The 26,696-nt window shown below is 33.9% G+C and overlaps 1 protein-coding gene across 9 annotated transcripts in view; it reads left to right on the top strand.

The window, feature by feature from the left end:
- LRBA (LPS responsive beige-like anchor protein) overlaps positions 1-26,696 on the top strand; it is a 541,206-nt gene that overhangs the window by 276,785 nt on the left and 237,725 nt on the right. For 7 of the 9 annotated variants that reach the window (XM_036234286.1, XM_036234293.1, XM_036234290.1 and 4 more), the window contains 3 exons: positions 15,872-16,032; positions 23,647-23,793; positions 26,307-26,443. In XM_036234286.1, coding sequence (XP_036090179.1) covers positions 15,872-16,032; positions 23,647-23,793; positions 26,307-26,443 — 445 coding nt within the window. The remainder of the gene's footprint in view (positions 1-15,871; positions 16,033-23,646; positions 23,794-26,306; positions 26,444-26,696) is intronic. The other 2 variants (XM_036234292.1, XM_036234291.1) reach the window with 1 other exon arrangement.

Below are 26,696 nucleotides of genomic sequence, written 5' to 3'. Positions count from 1 at the left end.
TGTTATTTGGTAAAACTATTTGCGTTCATGGTTCTAATGTACTTTGTCCAGTATAGAATCTAAATGGGTCTTTATTATACTTGAAGAATTTTGAAAGATTTGTTTCTGTGTTCTGGGTCTCTCTTCTTTATTCTGTCTTGAACTCACTTCATTCAGGCTTTTGTCTCTTCATTCTACTCAAACTGTTCTTTTCGAGGTCACCAGTGACATTCATATTGCTTAATTGGATAGTAAATTCTCAAATTTCATCTTTTTTGACTCATCAGTACCCTTTGATATAGCTGATTACTGCCTCCTCCTTGAAAGTCTTTTCTGTTGAGCTTTGGGACACCATATTCTTCTGATTTCTTCCTACTAATGGCCACTCATCAAAGTCCTTTCTGGTCTTTCCAGATCTTTTCAATGACTTATTATTGAGATTACTCAGGCCTTAATTTTCAGAGTACTCTGTTTTCTTTTTTGGCTCTACTCACTTCATGATCTCAGCCAGTCCATACCTGTGTTACATAAACACAATATATTGATCCCAAATTATATATCCTATCAGGTCCTTTCTTTTGAATTCCACACTTAGATTATTCAGTTGTCTGTTCAGCATCTGTGTTTGGATATCTGTGTTGATTGTGGTAGTACAAGCTGCTTTAATAGATAAATCCCAAAATATAATTCATTGGCTAACCATAATAGAAGTTAATTTACTTTTTCATATACAGTATAAATTAGATGTTTCTGATAGGTAATTTATTCCATTTTATAGCTAAATTACCTTTAGTTCTTGGCTTTTGAGATTGCCAAGTTCATCTACATCAGGCCAGTGGAAGGAGCATGGGCGATTGTGTGTATAGAAGTGTTACAGGTCAGTTTGAAAGTGGCTTGGATCACTTCTCACATTTTACTGGCTACAGTGCAGTCATAGCTGCATTTAATTGTGAAGGAGATTAGGAAATGTGATCTAGTTGTCTTCCTACATAGAAGAAGAAAATTGGTTTGGGAAATAGCCCTTTTCTGCTACAGATTTTCAATAGGCACCTAAAATATGTTGAAAAACAGATTTCTTTCTTTATCAAAGCCTATTCCTCTCACATTCTCTTCCATCTCTGTTAATGTCGATTCTGTTCTTCCAGTTTCTCAGATCAAAATCCTTTTGAGGTTGCCTACTTTCCTCACATACCCCATACATGATCTGTCAGCATGTCCTTTTGACTCAACTTTCAAAATATATCCAGAATTCAGTAACTTTTCATTACCTCCACTGCTACCACTTATTTCCAGACATCCTCACCTTCTGGGTTATTGTAAAAGTCTACAAATTGGATAGTCTGCTTCTGACGTCACCCTCCCACCTAAACCCAGGCTCTTGAAGCCACCAGAGTGATCACATTAAAGATATTATGTTACCTCTCTTCTTAAAATTAGTGCCTTGAGGAGGCACTAGTTTACATCCTCTTAGTAAATTACAATTAAGGTCCTCCTTATCCTCTTAGCAGCTGTTTGATCTGTACTTATACTATAACTCTTGGCTTATCCAGAATGACCTCCTCACAGTTCTCACCAAGTGTGTCTGCCTCAGGGCCTTTGGATATGCTGTTGTCTCTATGTGGAAATTCTCCTCCTAAGCCATCTGCAGAACTAATTCTTTCGTCTCCTTCAGGTCTTTGCTCAAATGTTATCTTTCCATAGAGTCCTTCCCTAATTACCTTTCCATAGAGTCCTTCCCTAATTATCTTAAGATATAAACATGTTTCTATTCCCTCCCTAGTATTCTCTACTCCTCTTTCATTTTTCTCTATGGTACTCATTGCGATCTGTGGTAGATAGGGCTAGCTGGTCATCATAATTTCATGCTGTCTTTCCATAGTGTAGAGTTGTTGCCTGGAAATAGCTGTTTAGCCAGGGACTACATTCGCGCGTGACATCAGGTGGCTTGGTGAGAACAATGGAATGTAAGTGGATGATGTGTGTTATTTCTGGGTCAAGTCAATTTAGCATCTGCTGGACCATTCCTATGTTATTTTCCTGTTTCTACTCTTAGATTCAGGACTTTGATATCTGTTTTAGCTCTAGGCCTATGTTACTCCCATGTGACATTTAATTAGCTTCGTACATCATGTGCTTTGGAACCTATTTTATTTTGAATAAACTGTCTTATATCTTTGAACTTTTCTTTCATGCTCTATATATTTATTGTGTATCTTATATCACAGAGGATTTTAGGGAAATTTTAGTAACACCTTAATAGGATAAGTCAGAAAAATATGAAATTAAAAAAAATAACGTTGAAGACCCTCATCTTGCTTAAATTATTCTAATAACTTCTTTACTTGTATTCTCATTTCAGATATTTCTTCCCTCTAATTCTTATATATCTCTCAAAATTACTTTTTTGCAATCAACACTATTTGCTTAAGATTCTTCAGTATCTTCCCATTGCTACAGGATAAAACCTGAACTTCTTAATATGACATGGATGATGTCAGGAGCTCAGCTGAGCTGGGACAGAGAACTGAGCTACCACATGTTAGAAGTAGCTAATTAAAGTGACAGGCCAAAAACTAAACAGTTAAGCCTTTAATTATTTACCATGGTGGTATAAACAAGAGTTTCACACACAGGACTCCCCCTGCTCCAGCTTCACATGGAATGGCGCACCAGTGGAGGGGAAGGTGAGTCAGGGTGGACCAGCGCAGAGCAGGGTAGACGTGGGGCCATCTCGCTGTTGAGGGTGCCTTGAATGAAAGGTTTCAGAGGTTATGGACCCTAAGGTTGGAAGGAAGCCAAGGGGAAGGGCTCGGAGTAGATTGAGTGACAGTGGGGCAAAGTGTGTTTCTTCAAAGTGTCTTTTCTCCTCCATTAATAAAGCCTCTGCTAATTGCCTGAAGAAGACCTCTGCCCAAGGCTTCAGATAATCCTAGGGGTGAAGGTGCAGGTCTAGGAATCCAAGTACGTGAAGAGAGTGACTGGCCAGTCCAGTGAGGTCTGAGTCCTTGACTACAGAGACTGCAATGACCTAGCTGTGCTCCACGTCTGGTTTGGGGGAAGGGCTGCTTTACCCCATGATGCCTAGTAGGTAAAGCCTTTGTAACTGGCTGTGGTCTGGCCCTTGCATATTTCTGTAGCCTCTCTTTGGCCACTCACTGCCTTATACTATCCCCCAATTTTGGAAATGCTTAGTTTTAGTGTATATTCTATTGTTTTTTACTTACTTGGCTTTGCCAGTGATATTCCCTCAGAAAGATTGCTTTTCCTTTTCTTAGTCTCCTGATTAACATCTATTAACTTTGACTCAACTTGTTATTGCCTTCTAAGAAGCCTTCTATTACTCTGTGTAATGTCCTTCCACTGCGTTTGGAAGGAATGCTTGCATATGTTATAATTGTATCTTCATATATCTGTTTCTTCTAGTGAACTGCGAGGTCCTTGAGGATAATGACTCTCTTTAGCACCAAATGACTCTAAGTCTCCAGTGCCTGGCTTAAGATCCCTGTACCTCATTGGTGCTCAATAAGTGTTTGCCGATTAACTGAATAAGTGAGTGAATGAGTGAAATATAAACTCATTAGTTTTCATCCCTAGTCTTTTACCATGCGGCCAGGCCCCAACCATGCTTTTATACCTCATTTTCTACTGGGGCCAAGCCGATTGGTCTGCTTTGAATTTTTGACCTCTGTTCTTTTCCTTATGCTTTCTGAAAAGCCTACAGTGCCATCTTCTCATATATCAATTGAAAGTTGACCTCCTCTTAAAGTTCTTTCTCAAAAATCTCTTGTTCCTAAAAAGAATTTCCTGGTCCTTTAAAAACATGATCACTTGCTCCATTTTTTTTTTTTTTTTACATTGAACTTTTTATTACTTTTTAAACATCCAACTTCAGTAGCTCTGGATTTCTACTTTTAAAGGCATGGATCTTATGCCATATATAATTCTTTGTTGCTTATTCGATCCCATTTATCAGATCATAAGTGCTGTGAGGTTAGAGACTGTTTTTCTATTGCACCTCGACCAGTGGTTTCCAAATCATAGTGGGAATTCAAAAATATTTGTTAATGAATATAATTAAGCCAAAGCAGAACTGGTCATTGAGAGCCAGAAGAACTTAAATGAAGTAAAGAAAGAAGAGGAAAATTAATCACTTCAAAACATGAATAATTGCTTCAAAATTGGAAGTACTAGAAAGTTTCTAGGAGATGACAGCAACTATTGAAAGAACCGGCTTCCAACTGTCTTAAAAACCAGGAAGTGTAACATAATAAGCCCGTACTCTCCTGTGGATAAGGAGCACATACTTCTCGCTAATTTATCTAGCTTGCAAAGCACAGTATACATTTTTTTCTTTAATACTATTTAAAATCAGTCCTTTGCTTTTACCAGCATTTTCCTGAAAGTTTAGGGGAAAGGCAGAAAGTATCAGATTGCTGGGTTGCTCTTCCATTTAAGCCTTTAAATTATGTATTTAAATATAATAATGTCATACTGTGAAGGCTGATATTTCTTTACTTTTTCCTTCTCTTTCTATAACTTATAAGCTATCTTAAGAATGACCACAACAAAAATGTGATTTAGGGCATGAGTTTCAGAGAAAAGAAGGTCCTGAATGCCAAGGCAGTGGTTTTTGCTATGAGATTGCTTCTTATAAACCTGTAGTTCTTCCCATTTGGGGAAAGTGCAGGAAGCTACTAGAAACACTCAGTGAATATTAATAGCTTCCAAGTTTTCCAGTTACAAATGTTGAGCTGCACTGCACAGTACTTATAATTTCCCTTAGTTTTACTTACCTGTTAAAAAGATTAGAACCTTATAACCCCCTCACCCCGTGCCTCAGTCTAATGGTCTTGCTATTTTAGTTTTAGGTGATGCTGATGCTGGAAAAATGGTGTTTTGTAATTATTCTTTATTGGAATGTGTGCTAATAGTTGTTTAGATAACTTGTTAAAAAATGTTTGGCCCCATTTAAATCTGGCCATTTTATGAAAAATATGTTTAAACTTAGATCAGTACAGTAAACTGTCTTAATAAATGTATTAATTAACCTAATTCTAACATCTTAGCCAAAGTAGCATGGAAATAGCTTGAACAAAGTAGATTACCAAAATCTTTTGATCAGTGCAGAGTCACAGAGGTGAAGCCTAGCTGTTTATTAGTAGCTAAATGACTTCAATTCTGAGCCTTAGTTCTTCATCTGTTAAATTGGGATTATATTCTAATTTACAGGGTGGTTTTGAGAATTAGATGAGATCACTTAATGGAGTACTTGATACATTATAGTACATTTTAGCATAATGTAATATATATCTCAGAAGAGTCTTATCTTCCTGAAGCTTCAGATTATTCTCTGCATGCTAATTGTCCAGCCCTGTGATTATTTATATTTATATTTGTATTTATATTTACTACAGTGATCCTATAGTGTGAAGACTGAAGGCAGTCTTTAAATACAGTAGAAGCCTCCATTCTTTCATTCTAGGCATGTTTTATAGTACAAGTGGAATACTCTACATTAAATAAATACTCAATATACATATTGAGTAAATAGATATATTAATTCATTGGGAAGCCAAATTATCATCAATGTAAGGGACTTGGGAAACAGGGTACATTTGGTTTCCCAATGAGTCAGTATCTAATAAAGTCTATAGTTATTTTATTGAGGTCTAGAAGGATCATAGATTTATCATTCTTACCTATCCCAGATAGTCTTACCAGCCTGCTCCTTTTCCTTAACCGTCCTTATTTTGTCTTGCCAGCCAAATTAGTCCTAAATCTTGAGTGAATTCAGCCAACTGCCCCTTTTACTCTTGTTCATAGGTTGCTGGATATAGGACAGGGCTATGGTGGTACACACAATCACGATTATACATATTGGCTCCACTCTAGACAAAGTTTCCAGTGCTTCCCAATCTGTCTAGACCTTCATAAATACTTAAACATCCTTAAACTTTCCTTAGCTTTCTTTCATATTTCCCAAGGCAACTGTTCTAAATTGTATCCCTCTATTCTTCAGTCAAAAACCTGCTGTTTTATAGAGAAAATAGAAGGAATCAGGCCAAAATCAGACCTTCAGTTTTTCTTCTCTTCAACTGTAAACCCATTTATTAAAATACAGAGCCTTTCCTCTTTGCATTTTGCCACAGAGTAGATGGCGACTTTTGTTTACTTCCAAAGAGATTATACTGTTTCCTCACAGGGCCATGCCGCTTCTTTCAGAAGCCTGCTCCTGCCCTCCTGCGCTTTTCCATCTTCAGTCTCTTCTGTTTCTCCGGACGTAGTTTTTTCCATCCGCAATCTGCTTAAGTCTGTTTTTTACCCACTTTAAACTACTACTCTACTTCCCTAATTTCTTTCATAGTCAAAAATTTTGTTAAGAGGAAGTCAGTATTAACTATCTCCACCAAAGCATCCGTTCATTACTATCTGCTTTTCCTTTCAGGACTGTAATCAAATTGCTAATGGCATCACCAATAACCATTTTATCTGTTAGATGGTTTTAAAGGCAAGTCATAGAAAACCGGGCTCTAAACCAAGTGACATTCTTTACTTCATTAAATTATGAAGAAATATATTATCTTTCATAATAAAAAGTGCAGATTTGTAAAGGCTTGGGGGCTTTATTTTTGTTAGTTTTTTTTTTCCCCTGGATATATAAAATTATCCCCCAGTCTGGCCTATCAGGGTTGCATTATAGCTGCCAATAACTGAGTCCACTGTTTCTAGGCCATCAGAAGATTGGGAGAACTATTGTCCCAACCGCTGAATAAAAGTTTCGCATTTCAGATTGGTGAAAAATGATTGCCTGGCAAAATTTATTCAATGATTAGTTTAAAGATAGATTTTTGGAACCAGTCATTGGCAAAAATGACAAGATTATCATAATTGATGTAGAGTCAGATTTTTTAAAACTATCAAATCATTTAAGAAGTAATATCTGAACAAAATTGTAATTCTTAAGGAGTATAGGGAAATTGCGAGTATTTCAGTTTTCTAATTATAAGATGCAAAGATCCCCCAAAATGGAAATAATTCAAATGTTTATCAACTAATGAACAGATACACAAAATGTATTGTGTTCATATAATAAAATATTATTTGGCAATTAAAAGTAACGAAGTACTGATACATGCTACAACACGGATGAACCTCAAAAACATTCTAAGTGAAAGAAGCTACTCAGAAAAATTCTACATATTATATGATTCCATTTGTATAAAATGTCCAGAATTGGGAAATGTGTGTGTGTGGGGGAAAGTAATTCAATCAATGCTATGGTATGCTAATGGGCCTTTCATTTTACTCACTCACTCATTCATTCATTCATTCATTTATTTTAATTTGTATAGTTTTAAATTACAGTTGACATTCAATATTATATTAGTTTCAGGCATGTTACATAGTTGTTAGACATTTATGTAACTTACAAGTGATTCCCCTGGTAAGTCCAATACCCACTTGACAGCACAGATAATTGTTACAATATTATTGACATATATTTCCTGTGCTGTACTTTGCATTCCTGGGACTGTTTTGTAACTGCCGATTTGTATTCCTTAATCTCTTAAAGGGTATTTTAATTGTGATTTTTTTTTTTAAATCACTGGTGATATCACTTTAAAACACGTGCTTTAACAAAGTAAATGGCATGCAGAAGTATCCAAACACTTATATCCATTATTAACTGCAAACAGTGTCTTCCATTTCATAGCATTTTACTGTTGAAATAATTTCACATACTTCATTTTATTTAATTCCTCACATGTACCATGTGAGGTAAGTTGAACAAGTTAAAATTATATAAGGCAAAGGAGACCCAAAGATGATAAATGATTTATGAGAAGGTGATAGATCTTGCATATGGTAGAGCTAAGATGATTAATTTTAAATACTTTAAAAGAAATGAAGCCAAAATATTTTTTTATCATATCCAGAAATTTTAAAGACTTCTGGTTTTAGTAGAAATTACTCCAAAATTTTAGCTTTTATATATCTTATAGTATGAATTAGTTATAAATTTGATTTAAAAAAATCTCCCTGAACAGATAATTAGATTCAGTTCTTTGGTATGTTAGAGATACCAGAAATGTTAAAAGTGTGTGTGTGTGTGTGTGTGTGTGTATGTGTATGTGTGTGTGTGTATACATACATTCTCATACCCCATAGGCTCTCCAAAAATTTTCAATAATAATAAAAATGCCTTTTACCAGTCACAATTTGACTTATTTTAAAAATCAGTTCAAACTTAAATTCCAAATCAGTGCAAGCACATTCATCTACCTTTCACCCTACATACTGTGAAATCCTCTACATGTTCATTTCTAAGGAAGAGAGAACGGGGGAATGAGTGGTAATGAGTATGGGATTCCTTTGGGGGGAAATAAACAATTCTAAAATTAGATTATGGTGATGATCGCATAACTTGGTAAATATACTAAAATCCATTAAATGGTTTAAACAGGTGAACTTTATGGTATTTAAATTATATAATTGTTTAAAACGAAAACCTAAAAGCTGTTTATTTTTTGTTCTTCTGGACATTTTTATATAGAACTAAATATTGCTTTCTACTCACCGCTTTGAAGAGTCTTCTTTGTCCTTCTCGTCTCATTCAGTTTTGGTTCTCTTGTTACTTCACTGCTTGTAAGGGGCAGTTCTTTCTTCTTTATTCCTTTCATTGATCCTTTTCTCTTCTGCAGTATTTTAAATATTGAAATTTCCCAGATTTAGCTTTTCTCCCATCCTATTAATATAGTTTTGTTTTTGTTAGACGAATATCTAAATCCACTGACTCCCAAGGCTGATAAATCTGCCAATTTTATATTTCTAGCCAGGCTGCTTATTCAAGTTCCCCAAGTTACATTGCTTACCTATTAGACACACCTGCCTCAGTGTTGTCAGGCATGCAGGACATTCTCAACGCCCCCTGCATCATCTCAGTTAAATAGCACCTGTATCCCCTCACTGCCCCTTCGTCACTCACCTCAATTTTATCCTCATTATCTTCTTTTCCTCACCTCTCATATTGAATGTCTCAGCAAATCTTAACTATTCCACTTCAGATGTGTCTCTCTAATCATAGCCCCTAGGCTCCAAACCCTCTGACTTCTTTTATAGTGCTGCCATGTAACATACAAGTCTGATCATAGTAATCCTGTTTTATTGAGAAAGCTTGATTGTCTCTCCGTTGACTATAAGATGTAATGGTAACTACTTTAACTGTACAAGCCCTTTTGGAATCTTGGTTCTAAACCTGTTTCCTATCTTTGATTTTGCTTCTCCGAGTCTGCTTTGAAATGATCTTTTCTTACCCAAATTTCCTTATATAAAAGTGCCTTTATGTCGCCATGCCTTTGTGCTATTTTTTCTGCTTATAATGCCTTTTCCATTTTGCCCAGCAGATTCCTATTTATCACTTAAGTGCCTTTTAGAAGTCATCTTGTTCATTCTTTATTTACTAAGGTGCCAGCTTTATTTTAGTTACCATGATTGTTCAATGAATTAGATGCAAACCCTTTACCTCATGGAACTTACAAAATAGATCCTCATTGAATTCTTAATGAAATCTTCAGTCCTCTCAGGGAGGATTACTTAGTACTTTGATCATAGCTATAATAGTATCCAGTAAGGGTTTTTAGAGAAATGTCACGTGAACAACCCATTGGCTAAAGTCCATAGACGTATTATGTACTACTAATGGGTAAGACTTGGCTTCATCTTTAAAATGAAAATAACTATTTAATCATGGCAGGGTTGTTGTGAGGCTCAGTGATAATGTATATAAGAGAACAAGATGTTTAGCACAGAGTAGCCTAGTGCAATACATGCTGTTTATTTTAAAGTCATATTACTTTTGACATTTAATAATTTCTTTATCCTGAATATAACATAAAAAATTCTAGGCAGAGCCCAGCATATTTTATTTGTATGTACCAAGACCTGGTACATAGTTGATAGTCAACAAATGTTAGGATAATTTTTTTTATTTAGATTTTTTTGGGGGGAATATAGATGAGATTTGTCTAAATAGTGTGGCTACTGAGGTGCGTTTTAGGGTTTCTAGTATCCAACAATATAACTTATTTTAATTATTTCAGTTGTCTTTTGTTAGGATTTTAACTGGTAGTACAGTTAACACTAGATTTCTGTTCTCATAACTTTGTGTACTGGTAAAATTGCTGAGCGAATAAAGAAATGGTTAACAGGCTAACAGTAGCTAGGAAAAACTTGAGATTATTCATCGAATAATTGACATTATTGCATAATCATATTTTTATAAAATACCTGAAGTATAGCTACTTGAAGATGGGTGTCTACATGTCACAAAAACCACATAAAGAAATACACTGATTAGTACCATGCAAAAATTCATAACTACATAACATATAACTATACATAATTCAATAGTGTACATGATGCTCTAGTAACTCAATATAATGTAAAATTCCTATGTCAAGCCTCAATAAAGAATTCTGCTGTAGAAGATATCTCCTTTGCTGGAATACATACAATTGAAGTGTTTTTTTTTTTTTTTTTTTTTTTTTTTTGCTTTTCATTAAGACAGCACAGTGCATAGATCACCTGCATTTGATTTATAGTTGGTACTTGGTAAACAGAGGTTTTAGTTAATAATTTTTCTGTGTGCATAAAAGCACTGTAGATTTCAGATTGCGAGGTAAAGCATTCTTTTATATTGTACGATACCCTATAGTACCTGAGCATTATTTCACCAAGATTTATGCAGAAAGTGAAACCCTTCTGGAACTTAAGCACTTTTATCTTCTAGCTGACAGTGCACTGAAAATGTTTACTTCATTTTAGAGGTTAACGTTTATTTAATTTGTAGCTAATGTCTAGCATGAATTTTTAATCTAAAGATATGGAAATATAAGCTAGCCAATTACAGGAGTTAGAAAAACAGGTAATATAAAAATTTAAGAACAAATATGAAGCACTAAAATTTTCTAGGACTTAGAGCTTTTCTCTAGCTAGAGGAATTTATTACTGAGTTTTGTTAACGTCATAAAGATTTATCAGATATGATCATAAGAAAGTAGGTAAGATGGAAAATGGGAAATTTTTCTAATATAGATGCATTGTGATACTTTTTCTTTTTAAAACTAGCATTCTTTTATTCATGTAGATTCAAGTTACATTAAAATAATACTAAAACTAGTAGATGAGAGATATGCATATATCTGGACTATTTGAATAATGTCAATATATTTCTGTTATAGAATAATTGGAATACTTACGTATCTATCACTGATTTTTAGTAATTAACATTTTTCTGCTTTAATAAAAAATATTAAGAAAATAATCTTTCTTAATGAAGCAATATAATCTTAATGACTTTAGTGAAGTAAATGTTAATGTTTCTCTTTTGTTCTCGATTGTTTTATTCTATGTATTGAATTTTGCTTTTTTAAAAAAAAAAAAAAAACAACCCATACCTCTTCTTGGGCTGAACAGCTTTTTCTACAGCAGGAACATGAATACTTTGTGACTGCCACTGATAGAATCTGAGAGGCCTTGTTCTGGTTCCTATCTCCAAGATTAGATCTAACTCTGGGAGAGAAGAGGAGCCTGAGCATTTGCCTGGAGAGAGAAGGAGATAGGCTGTTCTGTTAATACCCTTTTGATCTCATAAGGCATTCACATAGCAATGCAAAATGAGCAGTGCACAACTGCATGAGTGCCACTTATACAAATTTTGATATGAACAGCGCCCCCTGGAGTTGTGCAATTTAATACCCACTTAGTAGAGCTCTCCTCTGTCACACATATTTTTTAAATTTTTATTTGTTTTAATTCCTATTCATTTGTCTTACCTGATCAGCTCACTAACCATACCTAAGAAAGGCCTAAGAAAAGGAATAAACAACCTATCTATTAATGCTTGTTATATGTTCTAAGATTTATTTCAACTATCCATTTCTGTTCTTGTCAAATGAAAAATACATATTTTTATATTAAAATTGCATTTTAAAATATAGATAGTAGTGGTATGTTAAAGGTATATATATATATACACACAAGCATATAAAGGTGAAGGTTTATTTAAAAGTAGAAAGATAATTCCATGACTTATAATTAGAAAAAGACAAGCAAACCTACATTGCAATTTTAATCTCAGATTTTGACATTAGGCCAAAGATTTGGGAAGTAATCATTAGAAAGAAAAGTTAGAACATATAATTTGAGTGTCAGCCACACTTTTCAAAGACACGTTATTCCTTTTAGTCAGATTATAGCGCTTGGAGGTTGTGTACTGAGAGAGGACCTAACTATAGCACCTTTTATAGAGAAGGTTTTATTTCCAGATTTAATAAGAGCCTAGGCTCACATCTTGTTTAGTGATCTTAATTTTAATTATTAGTGGAAATGAATAAAGATGAAGTTTGTGAATATTTTGCATCATGTAGTATTAATATAATTTTGTACATAGATAGAGATATATAGAAGTATAGGTAAGTAGTGATCTATAGACATATTTGTACAGTCTTAGAATATGTATGTGATTTCTCATCTATGCTTGTATTTGATCAACAGTCTATTTCTGAATACTTGAAGTCTTTTTAATTTTCTAGCTTTACCATGCTGATAAGTCCAAAAATATACAATAACTTATTTAGTTACTTCATAACCTTATGGGAAGAAAGTTAAATATGTCAGATTTTCCAATTTTTTATTTTGTTTCCTATAGAAGGGATTTTGGGGTAGGGGGTGACAATATTTCTTAACAGAGAAAAATATATGAATGATCAAACATTAAGTTGATAATTGAAAGCTTAACATTCCCCTTTCCAATATTGTTCTAAAATGATAAATTGTGCCTCATTTTTTTCACGATAGAACTTTATACTGAGTGTATGTTGTTGGAGGGAGTAGGGTTGAGGGGATAAAATATTAGATTTTTAGGCCCAGGTTCGTTATTGTATAAATGACTTTAAACGTGAGGGTAATTAATTACCCTCATCTGAAAAAATGAGTATGACTTTTTTTCCCCAAAGAACATGTATTACTCTATCAGAAATTGGATGATAAAAGCTGTTTTTTTCAGTTGAGGCTGTAATAGCTATTCCATTATAAGTTTCTGAGGATTTGAGAGTCTCAAAAAATGTATTAAAATTGTTGGTCTGTAGGTGGTTTTGTAATCCATTTCAGATCTGTGATCAGAAGTAAGTGATTTTTGCTTTGTCTTCAGATTTTAAATTGTTGTAACAAGAGATAGACTTGTATTGAGAAGGCAGCCTGAGATATAGCTTATTGCAAATATTATCATGCTGAGGTATAAAGTTCTTCATTCTATTTGGATTGTGTCTAAGTATTTTTAAATTTTGTTTAGAAAATTTAGATTTAAAGACAGAAGCATATAATGAGTGTAAGGGAAACTTGTCTTAAAATTTTTTCTACTATGTGAACAAATTCTCAGTTCTTGATGTATTAGTGTTTTTGTTTCAGCCAAATGTCACCACTGTGACCATTTTTTTGTTAGTGTCAAAGAGCACACAAATAAATACTATGGTTCTGTTTTCCCCTAATTTTGGTTACTATGCTTATAGATACTATCTTCGAGTTACTTGATAACTTGTGAATGCTTTTATAATTTCTCTGGTTTTTCTCTGTATGACAAAAATTATTGTGCATATGCTTTAATAGCCATTGGATTCGACTTCACTCTTGTGCATTATACTGGACTCTATTGTTACCTAATTTGGTAATAATTTTATAAAAGCAGTTTAACATCTCTTATAATTTTAATTGTTATCAAGAAGAATGACACCGTTTAATTTGACTCAAAATTCAGAAGGATGAATGAATGACAAATTAATAATTTACCACCTTTGCATAATACTGAAGCATAGAATATTAGAAGGATTGATGGCAGAAAAGGTTAACAAATTTTAGCAGCTTTCATTAGCTTTACATGGTCATATGTTTGTGGTGCTGACTGAAATAGGCTTTGTAGGAGATCTCAGTCGAGGGAACTAATTACTTGTGCCGATTGCCGCACTGATGAATAGACCCTCATTGTATCATTCCCCTGAAGACGAGGAGCAGCCTGTGATTCACGACTGCATCCTGGCTGATATTTGATAATAATTTTAACAGATAAATGTAGGTAGGCAGAATGATGGAGTGCCTATCCAAGCTCCATGACTATCAAAGCCATACACATAGCCATCTGTGTACTGCCTTTTCCTCTCTCACCTAAAGAAAATTTTATTAATTGAGTTAAAACAACTGTTGTCTTTTGCTTTTATGCATATTCTGTAGACATTTTTTTTAAATTTTTAAATAATTACGTATTAGTTTTCATTTAAAATGTAGACAGAAAAAAAGGATAAAAGCTTTTTAATCTTTCTTTTTGAGGACTTCAATCCTTACACTTTTTTCTATTCCATTTTGATTACATTATATCTCCTTTTTATGCTTGATCAGAATCAACAAAGGAACTCTTTGATGTTTTATTGTCTGTCCAGCATTCTCAGGAAAGAGCCTGGATTCCTATTGTTTTTAAAAAAATATTCTCACAAATAATACACTGTTGCCTATGCTTTTATTAATCTGAGATGATTTTCAATCAATAAGTAATTATTTATAAATCTTTTTAATTTTTAAAGGTAGCATTTTAAAACGTCAGAATAGGAGTAACTTCTCTGTGGGTATTTTGGGACTGGCAGTTGGTCAAGACTACTAATTTGTCAAAGCTGACAGGTACAGTTTTATTAGCTCATGAAATACAAGTGAGATTTTATTTTGTATTAGTCATTCCTTGCAGTTTGGATTATGAATTTTTAAAATTTTATTATCAAAACCTATAGATTTTTATGCTGTGTATCTTTAGTGAATAAATATATTCTGCAGAGATATTTCTTATAACTGAAAAACTTCATATTAGTATTTTCTTTATATTTTTCAGCATGTTAGACCATGATTAGTTAATAAGGGAGGAAGTTGATGTTTATATAGTGTCATATAAAAGATCTAAATGATTGGAGAAAATATAGTAGAACTTGAATTGAGTGAACCCTTTAAAAAATACATTTCCAAAAGTATGCTTTTGATATAGCAATTATTGCACATCATATAGCATGTAGTTTTTAATTAAATATAAAAACAGACTACATAAAACAGAAATCCAATCTGATTTGCTTGAAAATAGATTGCTATTTCACTCTATAGGAATGGTTTATTTAAAACAGTAAATGGAAAAGAAATGCATTTTCTTGTGTTGTTCTAAGCCTCAGGGGCTAAATGTAATGAATATTTTAAGAGATTATTTTAATTAAATTCCTGCACATCTAAACAGAGTAATATTTTATTATCACATACATAACCATGTAACTGAGATATTCATTAAAGTTAACACTTTCTGGACCAAGAATTCATGGTATGATTTACTGACCTTGTGCAAAAAGGCACAAATTAGGAAGAAAAATGAAGGGGGACAGACTTTGATTAATATAGGTAATGCTATACCATATTTATAATAGCCTTTTCCCTATTCTGGTTTATAAATGCAGCCACAGAGAAAGGTGCCCTGCTGAGGCTGAAATGAGGCTGAAATCAGAGCACATGCCACTAGAGTGTGGGGAAACTGATCACACTGTCAGCAATTCATTTCAGAATGATGTATTTAGTGCTCATTTCACCTTCCAAGAAAAAGGAAAAGGAGTTCCTTAGACTGGAAGGTGATATTGTTATTTTCAAGGACATACCTAAGTTAAAGATTGCAGAAAGGGGAGTGTGAGGTGGAGGGAGAATTAAGAGGAAGGGGAAGAAAAAAAAGGCAGAGCAAACAAGGAGAGCTTTATGCAGAAATTCAGTGCTACCACGCTGTTTGATAATTGCTAACATATGTGGCTTCTCTGTTTCATTGTAGTCGTCCTCGTGAGTTCTGGCGCCTTGACTACTGGGAAGATGACTTGCGGCGCCGGCGACGATTTGTGCGTAACCCTCTAGGATCGACACATCCTGAAGCGACACTAAAAACAGCCGTGGAACATGGTCAGTGTATGAACCACTCCTTGCCAGTAGCAGCAGGTACAGTACTTGGTAATGAAGAGCATAACTTCATTATTACAAGGCACTGTAAACTGGTCCAATGCCACATTTCAGTTATTCACCCCAGAAAGAAGTTAAATTTTTATAGTTAGTGTAGAGTCCTATTAAATTATGGTGTCAAGTGTATTTATTTATTATGTTACACATGCAAAACTTACTTAACATAGACCCTTTGTTTCAGAGTAGAGGGGTAAAATATTTCTTCTTTTAAGTGACACATTCAGCTTTGAGTAAATTAATCCAGGACGCCTGCCTTAAATCCATGAATATCAGAAAGACAGCATTTACAAACCAAATAGGTTTCCAGGTTCTGTTGTGTGTGTATATGGTTTTCCCTCACCCATGGTATTTTAGCATGAGATTATGAAGTGGGAGAGATGGTAATAAATGTCCAAGTGCCTAGATACTTTCTGAGCCTTGATTTGTAGATGGCTGTGATAGATGGCTCCTGGAAAAAGAGAATTGACATTATTTTCAAATGTTCCTGTTCTGCATCATCTTGTTATCAGAGCTTAACAAAACACTTTTCCTTTTTTTGATATAATGCATATCACTGTGATTCATTTTAGGTAGAAGCCTGATGAGCAAATGGGAAAAACTGTAAAAGTCCTTTGGTTTGATCATTTACTCGCTTTGCTCATAGGGTTTCACTTAATATTTTATAACTTTTGAAAGGACACATGCCTCTCTCAACATTACAATTATTTTTATTTTAAAAATATAAAATGATTATTTTTTAATAAGGTAATTAGTTTTACTTCCTCTTTTAATAGGGTATTAGTTTAACATGCAGCATCTTATGATTAAATGATAGTATGTAGTATACAAAATAAATTTTAAATTACATTCAGTAAGGATATTAAGAGTTTAGATTAAAAGTCTGTGATCTTAGGTTTGGCCTCAGTCAGACAGCTTAACCTCTTGCACTCAGCCTTAAAGAGCCATTTCTGGAAGAAAATGTCCACAATATGTCATCAGATATAACACCAAATGTGACATCAGTCCTTTAAAATAAATGATCATACAGAGAATAGTCAATAACAAAGTGATCTAAAAGCAATAATAGTCTCAGTGCCCTACATCTTCAGCTACAGGAGGTGGAGAAGGAGAAATAAGATGTAGAATTAATTAGGCCACTTTTGCTTTTAAGGTTCATGTACTTTTTATGTGGTACTATATATTTCAGAATCATATGTATATATTTATATATTTTCTTTCCTGTTTTTATATTTGAGTTTTTGACTAATGACCCTTACATTGAAAAAAGTCAGCCCTTTTGCAGTTTTATCCTTTTCAGTCAAACAGATGTTACCATGTGCACAAAAAATTTAATAAGTGTTTTTCTGTCTTCTTACCTGTCATTTCACATTGAGTTGCGAGTTTGGAAGTCAATGACAATAAAAGTGTTTTTATAAAACTTTTCCTTTTATATCTGGAGAAAGGGACTTGTTTTCTAAAATTATAAATAGGGAAACTTAATCCTTTTGCCTGAGAGAAATATCAGTAACTGAATTTAAAATTTGCAGTATAGATTTAATACAGAGCTTTTTATAATCTATTTTTATCAAAAATAGTACATTGAACCATTTTGGAGAATGATAAACTTCTTTATAATGCATAAATTTTAATTTTATCGTTGAATTTTACCTTTTAAAATGTCAACTTTTTTAATGCTGAATCTTATTTAAAAAAGATTTATTAGTAATGCTTTTGTCATTTAAGACTTTAAACCCTGTATTGAAGCAGATTTTACTCTGATTACTCTAAATAGTATTTGAAGGATTAATATAATATCAATTAGTTATCTATGTTTTATTATGCACTTTTAAATTGAGAGAGAAAAGTAAAGCATTTTATGTAGTTCTACTTGGTAATATTTCACACTAATCTTATAATTAATATTTAAAACACTGAAAGATTAAAAACAAAAATTTAAATGCAATGCATATTTTTAAAAATTAAGCAAATATGTAGGAGATGCTTCATTGGACTTCCAATTAAGGAGATATGTCATATTTAATATAACATTTTTGAAAAAGGATACAAACTCTTTATAACTATATATTTTTTATTTTAAAGAAATATTAGTTTCGGAACTCAGAACATAGATTGTACTATAGTATTGTTTCTCAGCATAATTGATGCTAATATATTATGTAAGCAAAGAGCTTCAGTTTTAAATGCTTTATTAAATGAAGTATCTTATAGTTGACATTTATTTTTAATTTTGTGTTAATTATGAAACTCTTTGTTTTTTTTTTAATCCTAACTTAACGATAGGCTAATGTAAATAAACAAACAGTTAATATAATAAAAAAAACATTTGAAATTATAGAATTTAGCATCGATAAATACTCTGCTTTTATATGGAATTTGAATATTTAAAATAGATATTACTACGGCTAATGCATCCATTTTATTTTATGACATTTCAGTTTTGATTTAACTCAGGAGACAGGATATTTTAAAAATGCAGAATCTTAAAGCATCATAAAGTATATTATCATTATCCAAAGATGACATCCAAATAGAAATGCCATCGGAGATTAGTTATATATTTTAGTAGTAAGAGCCATCTTTTTTATAGATTGATTTGATTTGAAGGAAAGCCTCTGGTGTAAAGGTGGCAGAGTAAATACCTGAAGAGTGATGTTCTCTGTTCGGGCGATCAATACTAGCCCCATGACTCTACTTCTGGCTACCTTCTAGTTAAAAACAAATTTTTTAATTCTGACAATTTAATTGCCCTTCCCAAGTTCACATTAACTTGCTTGGGGAAAAGGGCTTTAGGTAATTTTTCAAAGAGAGACCCTCCAAAGTGGTTATTTATAAAAGTCATTTTGTAATGGGAGATTTCTTTAACTTTGCAGAAACTGAGTCATATTTTTGAATTAAAGTGAAAACTTCTTATGATTAAATATTCTTTATGGAAATTAGCAGCATCAAACAGAAGAGGCTATTTGATTCTTGAGGGCATTTTCTTTCATTCTTTACTTCTAAAATTTATTAGAAATCAGTCATAATTACTCGTAACATTCTCCTCATGCACATAGCCCAGTTTGTCAGTTATTTATTATCAGAGCATGTTAGATCTGGAAAGATCTTAAGGCTGAAGTTTATTTTAACTTTATTCTTCACAGATAAAGAAATTGGCGAAACAAAAGGCCAACATAATTTTTGCTAGATATGGGATTAAGCCCAGGTTATCCCATGACTAGTGAGATTTTACCATTGTATTGTGCTGTCTTCTAAAATTCATTGTTAAGTATAATGGGACTTTTATATTCATATTAAAGCCACATGAAAAAAAATATGTTTTAAACAGTAGAAAGATTGGTTTTAATTCAAACACTAGCTGTAGAATCCTATTGAATTTGAGACATTTTTATTTTGTAGTTAGTGTATACTCAGATTGAAATATATGAGGGGGATTTAACAACATAGTTGTAAAAGTATCCTGTTAATTATATGGAAAGATACACGTACCTCATCTGGTTTTCTAGGAATGACAGACCATGTAAAGATCCTAAGTGTCGCCATTTCTTTATAAATTCAATAATGCTAAGTACTGTTGCTTTCTTTTTAGGATCAGCATGTACTATGTTCTCAAACACTTTTAGGGAACCCATGATCATTAGGAGATGAACTTAGCTTGTTCTCCTAATCACACTTTGTAGTCTCACTGATTTCTCTAGAGTAAATTTTTTTGGCTTGGAACCTTTTGGAAACTGCACAAACTATAAAGTGGATTTAGTTTAGCATAGTAGAAGATATTCTCAGTGTGCGCTGTGCTGAATGAACAGTTAATAGTATGTACTTCACATTACACTGAGTAGATACTCATATTTATTTTATGTACATTGGGGGTCACTTTATTTCAGTAGTAATCTTTTTTTTTTTTTAATAAAGTGACTAATTCTTAATGTATGAACTTTTTCTGTATTATGAACTATTGATGATTAATTCACTAATGCAGTGGACTTTTAAAAGGAGATTTACATATCACAGATGGAACAGTTTTCTGTGTTATTTTTTTTTTTTTAAATTTTACTTATCTCGCCTGTGTTGAATAGATAAATCAACTCAGGCCCAGTACTAGCTCTAAAGAACTTGAACTTTACATTTTAAGGACTAGCTTCTTTCTGAGCCCTCTTATTGCTCTTAGCCTCAGTGAATCAGAAGTCATGATTCAAAGAAAGCATTTTTGACAGTTTTATCTAATTTTATATAACAGTTGCACTTATTAAGTTAGAATAAATATTAAACCAGAATTAATGTGTGATTAGGTGAATGGAATCTGTTAATAGCGATATGACAAATTTTAAGTTATCCTGTTTGGTAATAAATTTATTAGCCAGAAAAGATCTGAATCAAGCTTTAAAATTAAACCAAAAGTATGTTTTGACTTCATCCAATTAAATTTTTATTCTAGTGTAGAATATACTCACAGAAGGTATCAAAATAGTTTATACTTCTTTTAATGGTTGATTAAGTATAAGGCAAACAAAAGTTAAAAATATACTTTTCCCAACATGTAAACATGATAATTATCTTTTATTTTATGCTTGGGAGAGTTTTGTTCTAATTTTGGGAAAAAAAAGTTCTGTAGCAGAAAGCTATTAGACCATTGAGAATTGAACACCAGCGCATGTGGTGTGTATTAGAGTACTGTTGGTAATTTTACTGCTGCTAACTTAAAATCCTCAAGGGGGAGTTAATTACAGGAAAACCATTCTAAATATCAGTAAGCTGCATATTTTCCATGACAAGAGGTTTTTCAGTTGAGGTTGAACAATTCCAGAATCTGAGCTTGTAAAAATAAGTAAATAAATAAAAAGTGGGTGTTTGTATGCATACAGTAGACCTATGATACTTTAAATTTTTTTCATAAAATTTTATTAAATTCAGAAGTTATTGTGTTTTAATGTGTCAGCATGATGAGAACATATTTTAAAATGTTAAAATTCTGGTTGAAAGAGATAAGAAATTATATTTAGTAGCGAGTTAAAATGAATGTGAATTTATTTACTAAGTTATTTCAAACCACTGGCTACTCATATTTTTTTGGTGTTTGCAGATTAAAGTGGTTCCTCCCTCTTTTTTCCTTTCATATTAGCTTTGCGTACTTCATGTCTGCAGTAATCGGGTGTTAAATTTAGTTTTTCTGATGTGTGTGGCATATACTCATCAAATTTAGGTTTGGAGAGGATTTTTTTTTTTTAATTTGTTGTTATGCTTCTGACTTTTTAAAACGCATTATGAGAAACATGAGAATTAGTAAACAAATCAGTGAATTACATATACGTTTATATTTCTATAGTGGTTAAGAGCCCAGATACTGCTTCTACTCTGCTTAGTTGAAATCCTGACTCTACTTTTCACTAGCTGTGTTGCCTTGGGCAAGTTATGTAACCTCTCTGATCCTGTTTAGTCATCTTAAAAGGAGAAATTAGCGGAAGGTTTATAAGAATTAAGTGATTTAAATATGTTAAGTGCTTCGAACACTGCTTGGCACATAAGTGTTCTTTAATATCATCATCATCATCATCATCATCATTTCTGCTTTGAAGAAGGAATTGTAAATTCACGAAATCATCATGCAACACAGTCCTTTTGTACTAAATTCTGACGGGCAGTTGTTAATTTATTATAACTTACTTTATAAGAAAATACAGAAGATGGTGATTTCTCTTGTATTTCCCACTAACCAATTTGTTTCTAGTAGAATTGATAGTATATTGGAAAAGATCTTGTTTTGGCTAAAGACAGTGTTTATGATTTCACAGTAAGGAAATATTAACAATGATATAAAAACTGCTATTTTCCTGGAAAATTATTTTTTTGGAAGAATATTTCTTCATAGCTTTAAAAAAAATAAAGCCACTTAAATTAGGTACTTTAAATTTTTTTCAAATATTTAACGAGACCTTCATTGTGTGTAGTATACTATACTGTATGTGGGTATGAAGGAAAATAAGATTTTATTTACCAATAGAGGATTTTTAAAGCTAAATATAGAAAGAAAGCTTCTTTCCATGATTTCCTTAAAAATAATAGGAAACACCTGTGTTCTTTTAAATAGTGCCATAGGTATTATATGTAAATGATATACATGACGAATTCACAATAAATATGATAAAAATAAATTTTAACCTTTACGGTTATACATAGCCATATCTGTTAAACTCAGAGAAGCTTTGATTTGTCAGGTTAACCAGATAACATACATGTAGTTTAAATATTAGACATAAATTCTATAGATAGATATTAGTCATGTTACTGACAATGGATTATCCTTTGTGGGTTTGGGGACTTCTGCCTGGGCAGAAACTGCAGTGGAGTAAACCGCTTTCCCATCTGATTTCCATATCAATGGCTGCTGCCTGGGCGGATCAGGTGCTTTGCCTCTGGGATTTCCCTAGCTAGAAACCCAGAATGTGAGGAAGATGCTAAACTTTCCCTTATGTGACACTGTGAGCTTTTAAAAATCACAGTTGCAAAGTTACTATCTGTTTTTTTTTGTATATCTGAAGGAGAAGGCCACTCAAAGCAACGGGGTCAGTCTGGAGGGAGAGAGGGTTTGAAAGTCAGAATTTTGAGTTCCACGGTTTTCTCCTTTCAGCCCCACCTCCGCTCTTCCTGGTTCCAGGGTTGGCTGTTAGGTGCTCCTCAGAGCTGCTTCCTCACTCCCTAGATTTCTCGTATTCTTTCCCTACTTCCTCTCCTTTCCTGCCGCCTTGTCGCAGTGCCTGAGTCTGGTGCTGCTGCTCTCCACGGGCCGCTGCAGCTCAGGCGGTGAGAGGCTCATTGCCCAGATGCCTCTCATCCCAGGCTTTCTGTTATGTTTGCCCCTGGGGTGTCTTAGCCCTTTAGTTTAAACACATGGAGGAGGTAGTGTTTGAGCCACCACTTAGTTTCCACACTGCCTTGCTCTTGGATATTTGTATAAGGGCTGAGTAGGGGTGCGGGTGGGGTGAGGTGTGGGCAAGGGCAAGGTGAAGGAGGAGGGAGGTTGGAATAAAAGGAAGAGAATGTAGCTTCTAAGAGCTTCTAGAGCTTTATGAGTATCAGATATGGCTTCAGTAGCTGGCCATGTCTTCATTGGCTATGAATCTTTCTTAGCTCTGACTCTTACTACTTCTGTATTCTCCTTCATAACCACTCTTCCACCATTTCAAAATGTTTGTCAGTATAATATTCCAGGAATCAGTAAGTCTTTCTTATTTTTCAATGTTAAGTAGATATTGTTTCTAAAACTGGGTTCTGATTTTTTCTACTTATAAATTTCCAAAAATGTGCTGCCTTTGAACCCTCTCCTTCCCTAACTATAAGTAAATAAATGGTTTGGTGAGTGGTGCAAGGGTCATGTTTAATGGGATTAGGGCGCTTGTTCAGGGTAATGTTAAACTGGGTTTGGGGAATCGTGTTTGTCAGGAGCATGTGTGCCATCCCGATCACTTTCCCCACTGCGGATGACTCTGTGTAGAAATGATTGACCATTCCTGGCTACCTATCCTTACCTCAGTTCCCTGCCCCCCTGCCAAAGTACTCTTCCCAGAGCTGACGGACAGCTTTGTTTCCTTTTCATTTCAGCTGCAGATGAAGATATCCTTGCTAAGGGAAAACAGTCCATCAAGAGTCAGGCTTTAGGAAATCAGAACTCAGAAAACGAGATCCTCCTGGAAAGCGACGACGATACTCTGTCATCCGTGGATGAGAAAGATTTAGAGAATCTTGCCGGTAAATTCAGTGCTTGTGCAGCTGTTTCAGCTAGCTCTGGACCAATAAGCATCTAATTACTTAGTTTTTCAGCTGTGACCACTAGGACTTGCTAAGTCTACACCCACAATTACATTAGACAAAATTTTTTGTTCTTTCATTTTCCTTTTAACCTTCAGCACTGTTTCTCTTTTACTTTTCAATTCTTTCAGTCTCTTTACCCTAGTCATTTTTTTTTAAATGAATAATGTTCACTGACAAAGAAAAAAAGTTTTAAAGCAGCAACAACAAAATTTCTTTACCTATCCCATGGGAGTTACCTAATCTTTATAAAATGAGAGCTATAAGAAAAATTCTGCAAATCGTTTGGTAAATAAAGTTTGGAGGCAGATGAGCTATTTGTCTTGATATACAGATCTTAGTAAACATGCTGCATATACATTTAATTCTAAAAAAAAAAAAAAAAATCCAGTCCAAGAATGCTATGGCTTTACACAGGATTCACATATTTTACCTGAAGCAGGAATTTTGATTTGCACTCCGCAGATTTTCTGTTTTACTTTCCTTATGGGAAAAATTCTCTTGTTTAGCCTGGAAGTTTAGTCATTCGTTAAGTGAATTTTTTTTTTTCTTTAATGCCTGGGGCTCTGTCCTTCAAAGTGGAAAGTCTGAAAGATTCTACAGTTTCTTTGTTGAAAGTTATGTAATCTTCTGTTGTGATAATTTTAAGAGAAAAGGCGTTATAAATCTTACATTTAGTGACATCTGCAACCTGTGCTACTATGCAATGAATGATAATGAAAAGCAAAAATAGATGATGGTATCATCTCTGATGACCATGAACTACTGTGTAAAGTAATGTAAAATTAATTGGAGCATAGTGTTAAGGGATTTGGCATGGGAATAGAGAGTAAAGTGGACAGTCCTGTTCTCTAGTTTCCTTTATATCCATTTACCCATTTCTTCCACCTTTATTTTGCTCTATTCTTGCTACTAGTAATACATTCATACAGTAATAGAGGTGAAAGGGGAGTTTAATTATATAATCTTGACAATGGCAATAGGATTAAGAAGTAATCCACACTAATAAAGTGATGCGGGTTAGAAATGAAGTGGAAATTGTCAGGGGTCTTCTTTAGGGCCTAGGCTGCCCTAGCTCCTGCAGCTGTCTGCTTACTCTGTAATTGAATGTCTGAGAGTGATTGAAAAAATGTTATTTCTTCTCAGGATTACATGCTAATGTACAGAGGGCAAAGGAGACACCAAAAGAACACATAGCTGCTTATTTCATCCATTTATAGGGATGAGCTTTGGGAAATCATGGCTGTTCCGCAGCTATCTGCTGCCCATCTGCAAACACAATGTATCTGTACATTGGGAATAGAGGGCAAAACCTGCTCTGATCTCTGCAGAGCATCCCTTCTATTGTCCTGCTGGCACACATTAAGATGGATGTGAGATTAAGTATCAACACCCTTCTAACAATCGATGGAAATGTCAATTCATCTGAATTTTGAAACACTTATTCACCCATTGATTACCTGAATAGGTGTACCATGTTTATAGGCACTATATTAATTCAGACCACTAAATGCCAGTCTTCTCTTGCTGTTTTCTTCACCTATAGGATTTGTACAATGAGGAATTGATATGGTATTTCCAATTCTTACTAAATCTGTCTCTACATAAATGTATATAATGTAATAATTATTTTTAGTCCTTATTTTAGGTTTAGCTCTAATATGCTTTATGTTCTTCTATCTGTAGTGAATCTATTGTTTTCAGTAGCAGGCTGATTTGTCTCTTTGATAAGCCCTTTGGAGATTTGATTATTCCAATAAAAATTCATTCACTTGGAAATCCACCCTCCAGCTGTTTACTCCCAGAGTCCCTGGACTACACTAATATTAGATTTGGAAGCGATGAACAATATTTAACAATGGAAAGGCAGGCTTAGAAAATAAATATTTTTACCAATCTTTCATGGAGAAAGTTGTTATGGAGGAGGTTTTGTGTCAACCTAGCACAAAATCTTTATCAGAGAATATGGTGAAATGTGTTTCTCACTTTACTAATAAGCTGGTGTTCTTTTTGTAATCATGCCCCAGCCAAACTCTGAGCTAACCTCTGGCCTTAGGAGCCTATTGAGTCATCCTTGCTCCTGGTTGTTGTTCCATGTTGTTGGATAGCCTGAGGCATGTTTTCTAAATGGAATGTGGATGGACTTATTTAGACAGAGCCACCCTCTGAACCAGGAGATTAGACCGAAGCTTTGCAGACTCCCTGTAAAATAATTGCATCCTAGTTTACTGTTGTCATTAATTGTGTATTACAAATCTCTTAGTATGAGAATCCTAACTTTGCATTTTCAGAGGAAGATTTAGGGTGGATAAAATTTCTAAGCGTAGGAGTTGGCAGGCAATTTGGTGCTAGAGGTGAGAATTTTAAAATTAAATAAAATTTCTGCTTGAATCTATTTGATATTTTGAAAAATGTTATTCCAACTTGTATGGCTCGTCTTTTCCTTTTGGCAGGTCCTGTTAGCCTGAGCACACCAGCTCAGCTTGTGGCCCCCTCTGTGGTAGCAAAGGGCACTCTCTCTGTCACCTCCTCCGAACTCTATTTCGAGGTAGATGAAGAGGACCCCAACTTCAAGAATATCGACCCCAAGGTGAGGCGACGAGGAATGGGTTTCATTCTTATGGAATTTTATTTTTCTTTCGATGGGTTGGTGTGCTGCTGTTAGGTAGGGTTGGCATTGGTACCATCTGACAGATTTCATTTGAATTTCTTGCTGAATCATGTCTATATGCAAGGCAAATATCTTCTTTAGTTTATGATTCCCTTATCAGCTAGTGAGATTATTAAAGTTCATTTAGATTTAAAAACAATTCCCATTTAATTGCGTATATCATTAGCTCATT

The sequence above is a fragment of the Rousettus aegyptiacus genome, unplaced genomic scaffold (genome assembly GCF_014176215.1).
Source record: "Rousettus aegyptiacus isolate mRouAeg1 unplaced genomic scaffold, mRouAeg1.p scaffold_m13_p_16, whole genome shotgun sequence".
Classification (NCBI taxonomy): Eukaryota; Metazoa; Chordata; class Mammalia; order Chiroptera; family Pteropodidae; genus Rousettus; species Rousettus aegyptiacus.
The sequence above is the reverse complement of the archived record's forward strand: the minus strand, read 5'-3'. Positions and strand labels throughout refer to the sequence as shown.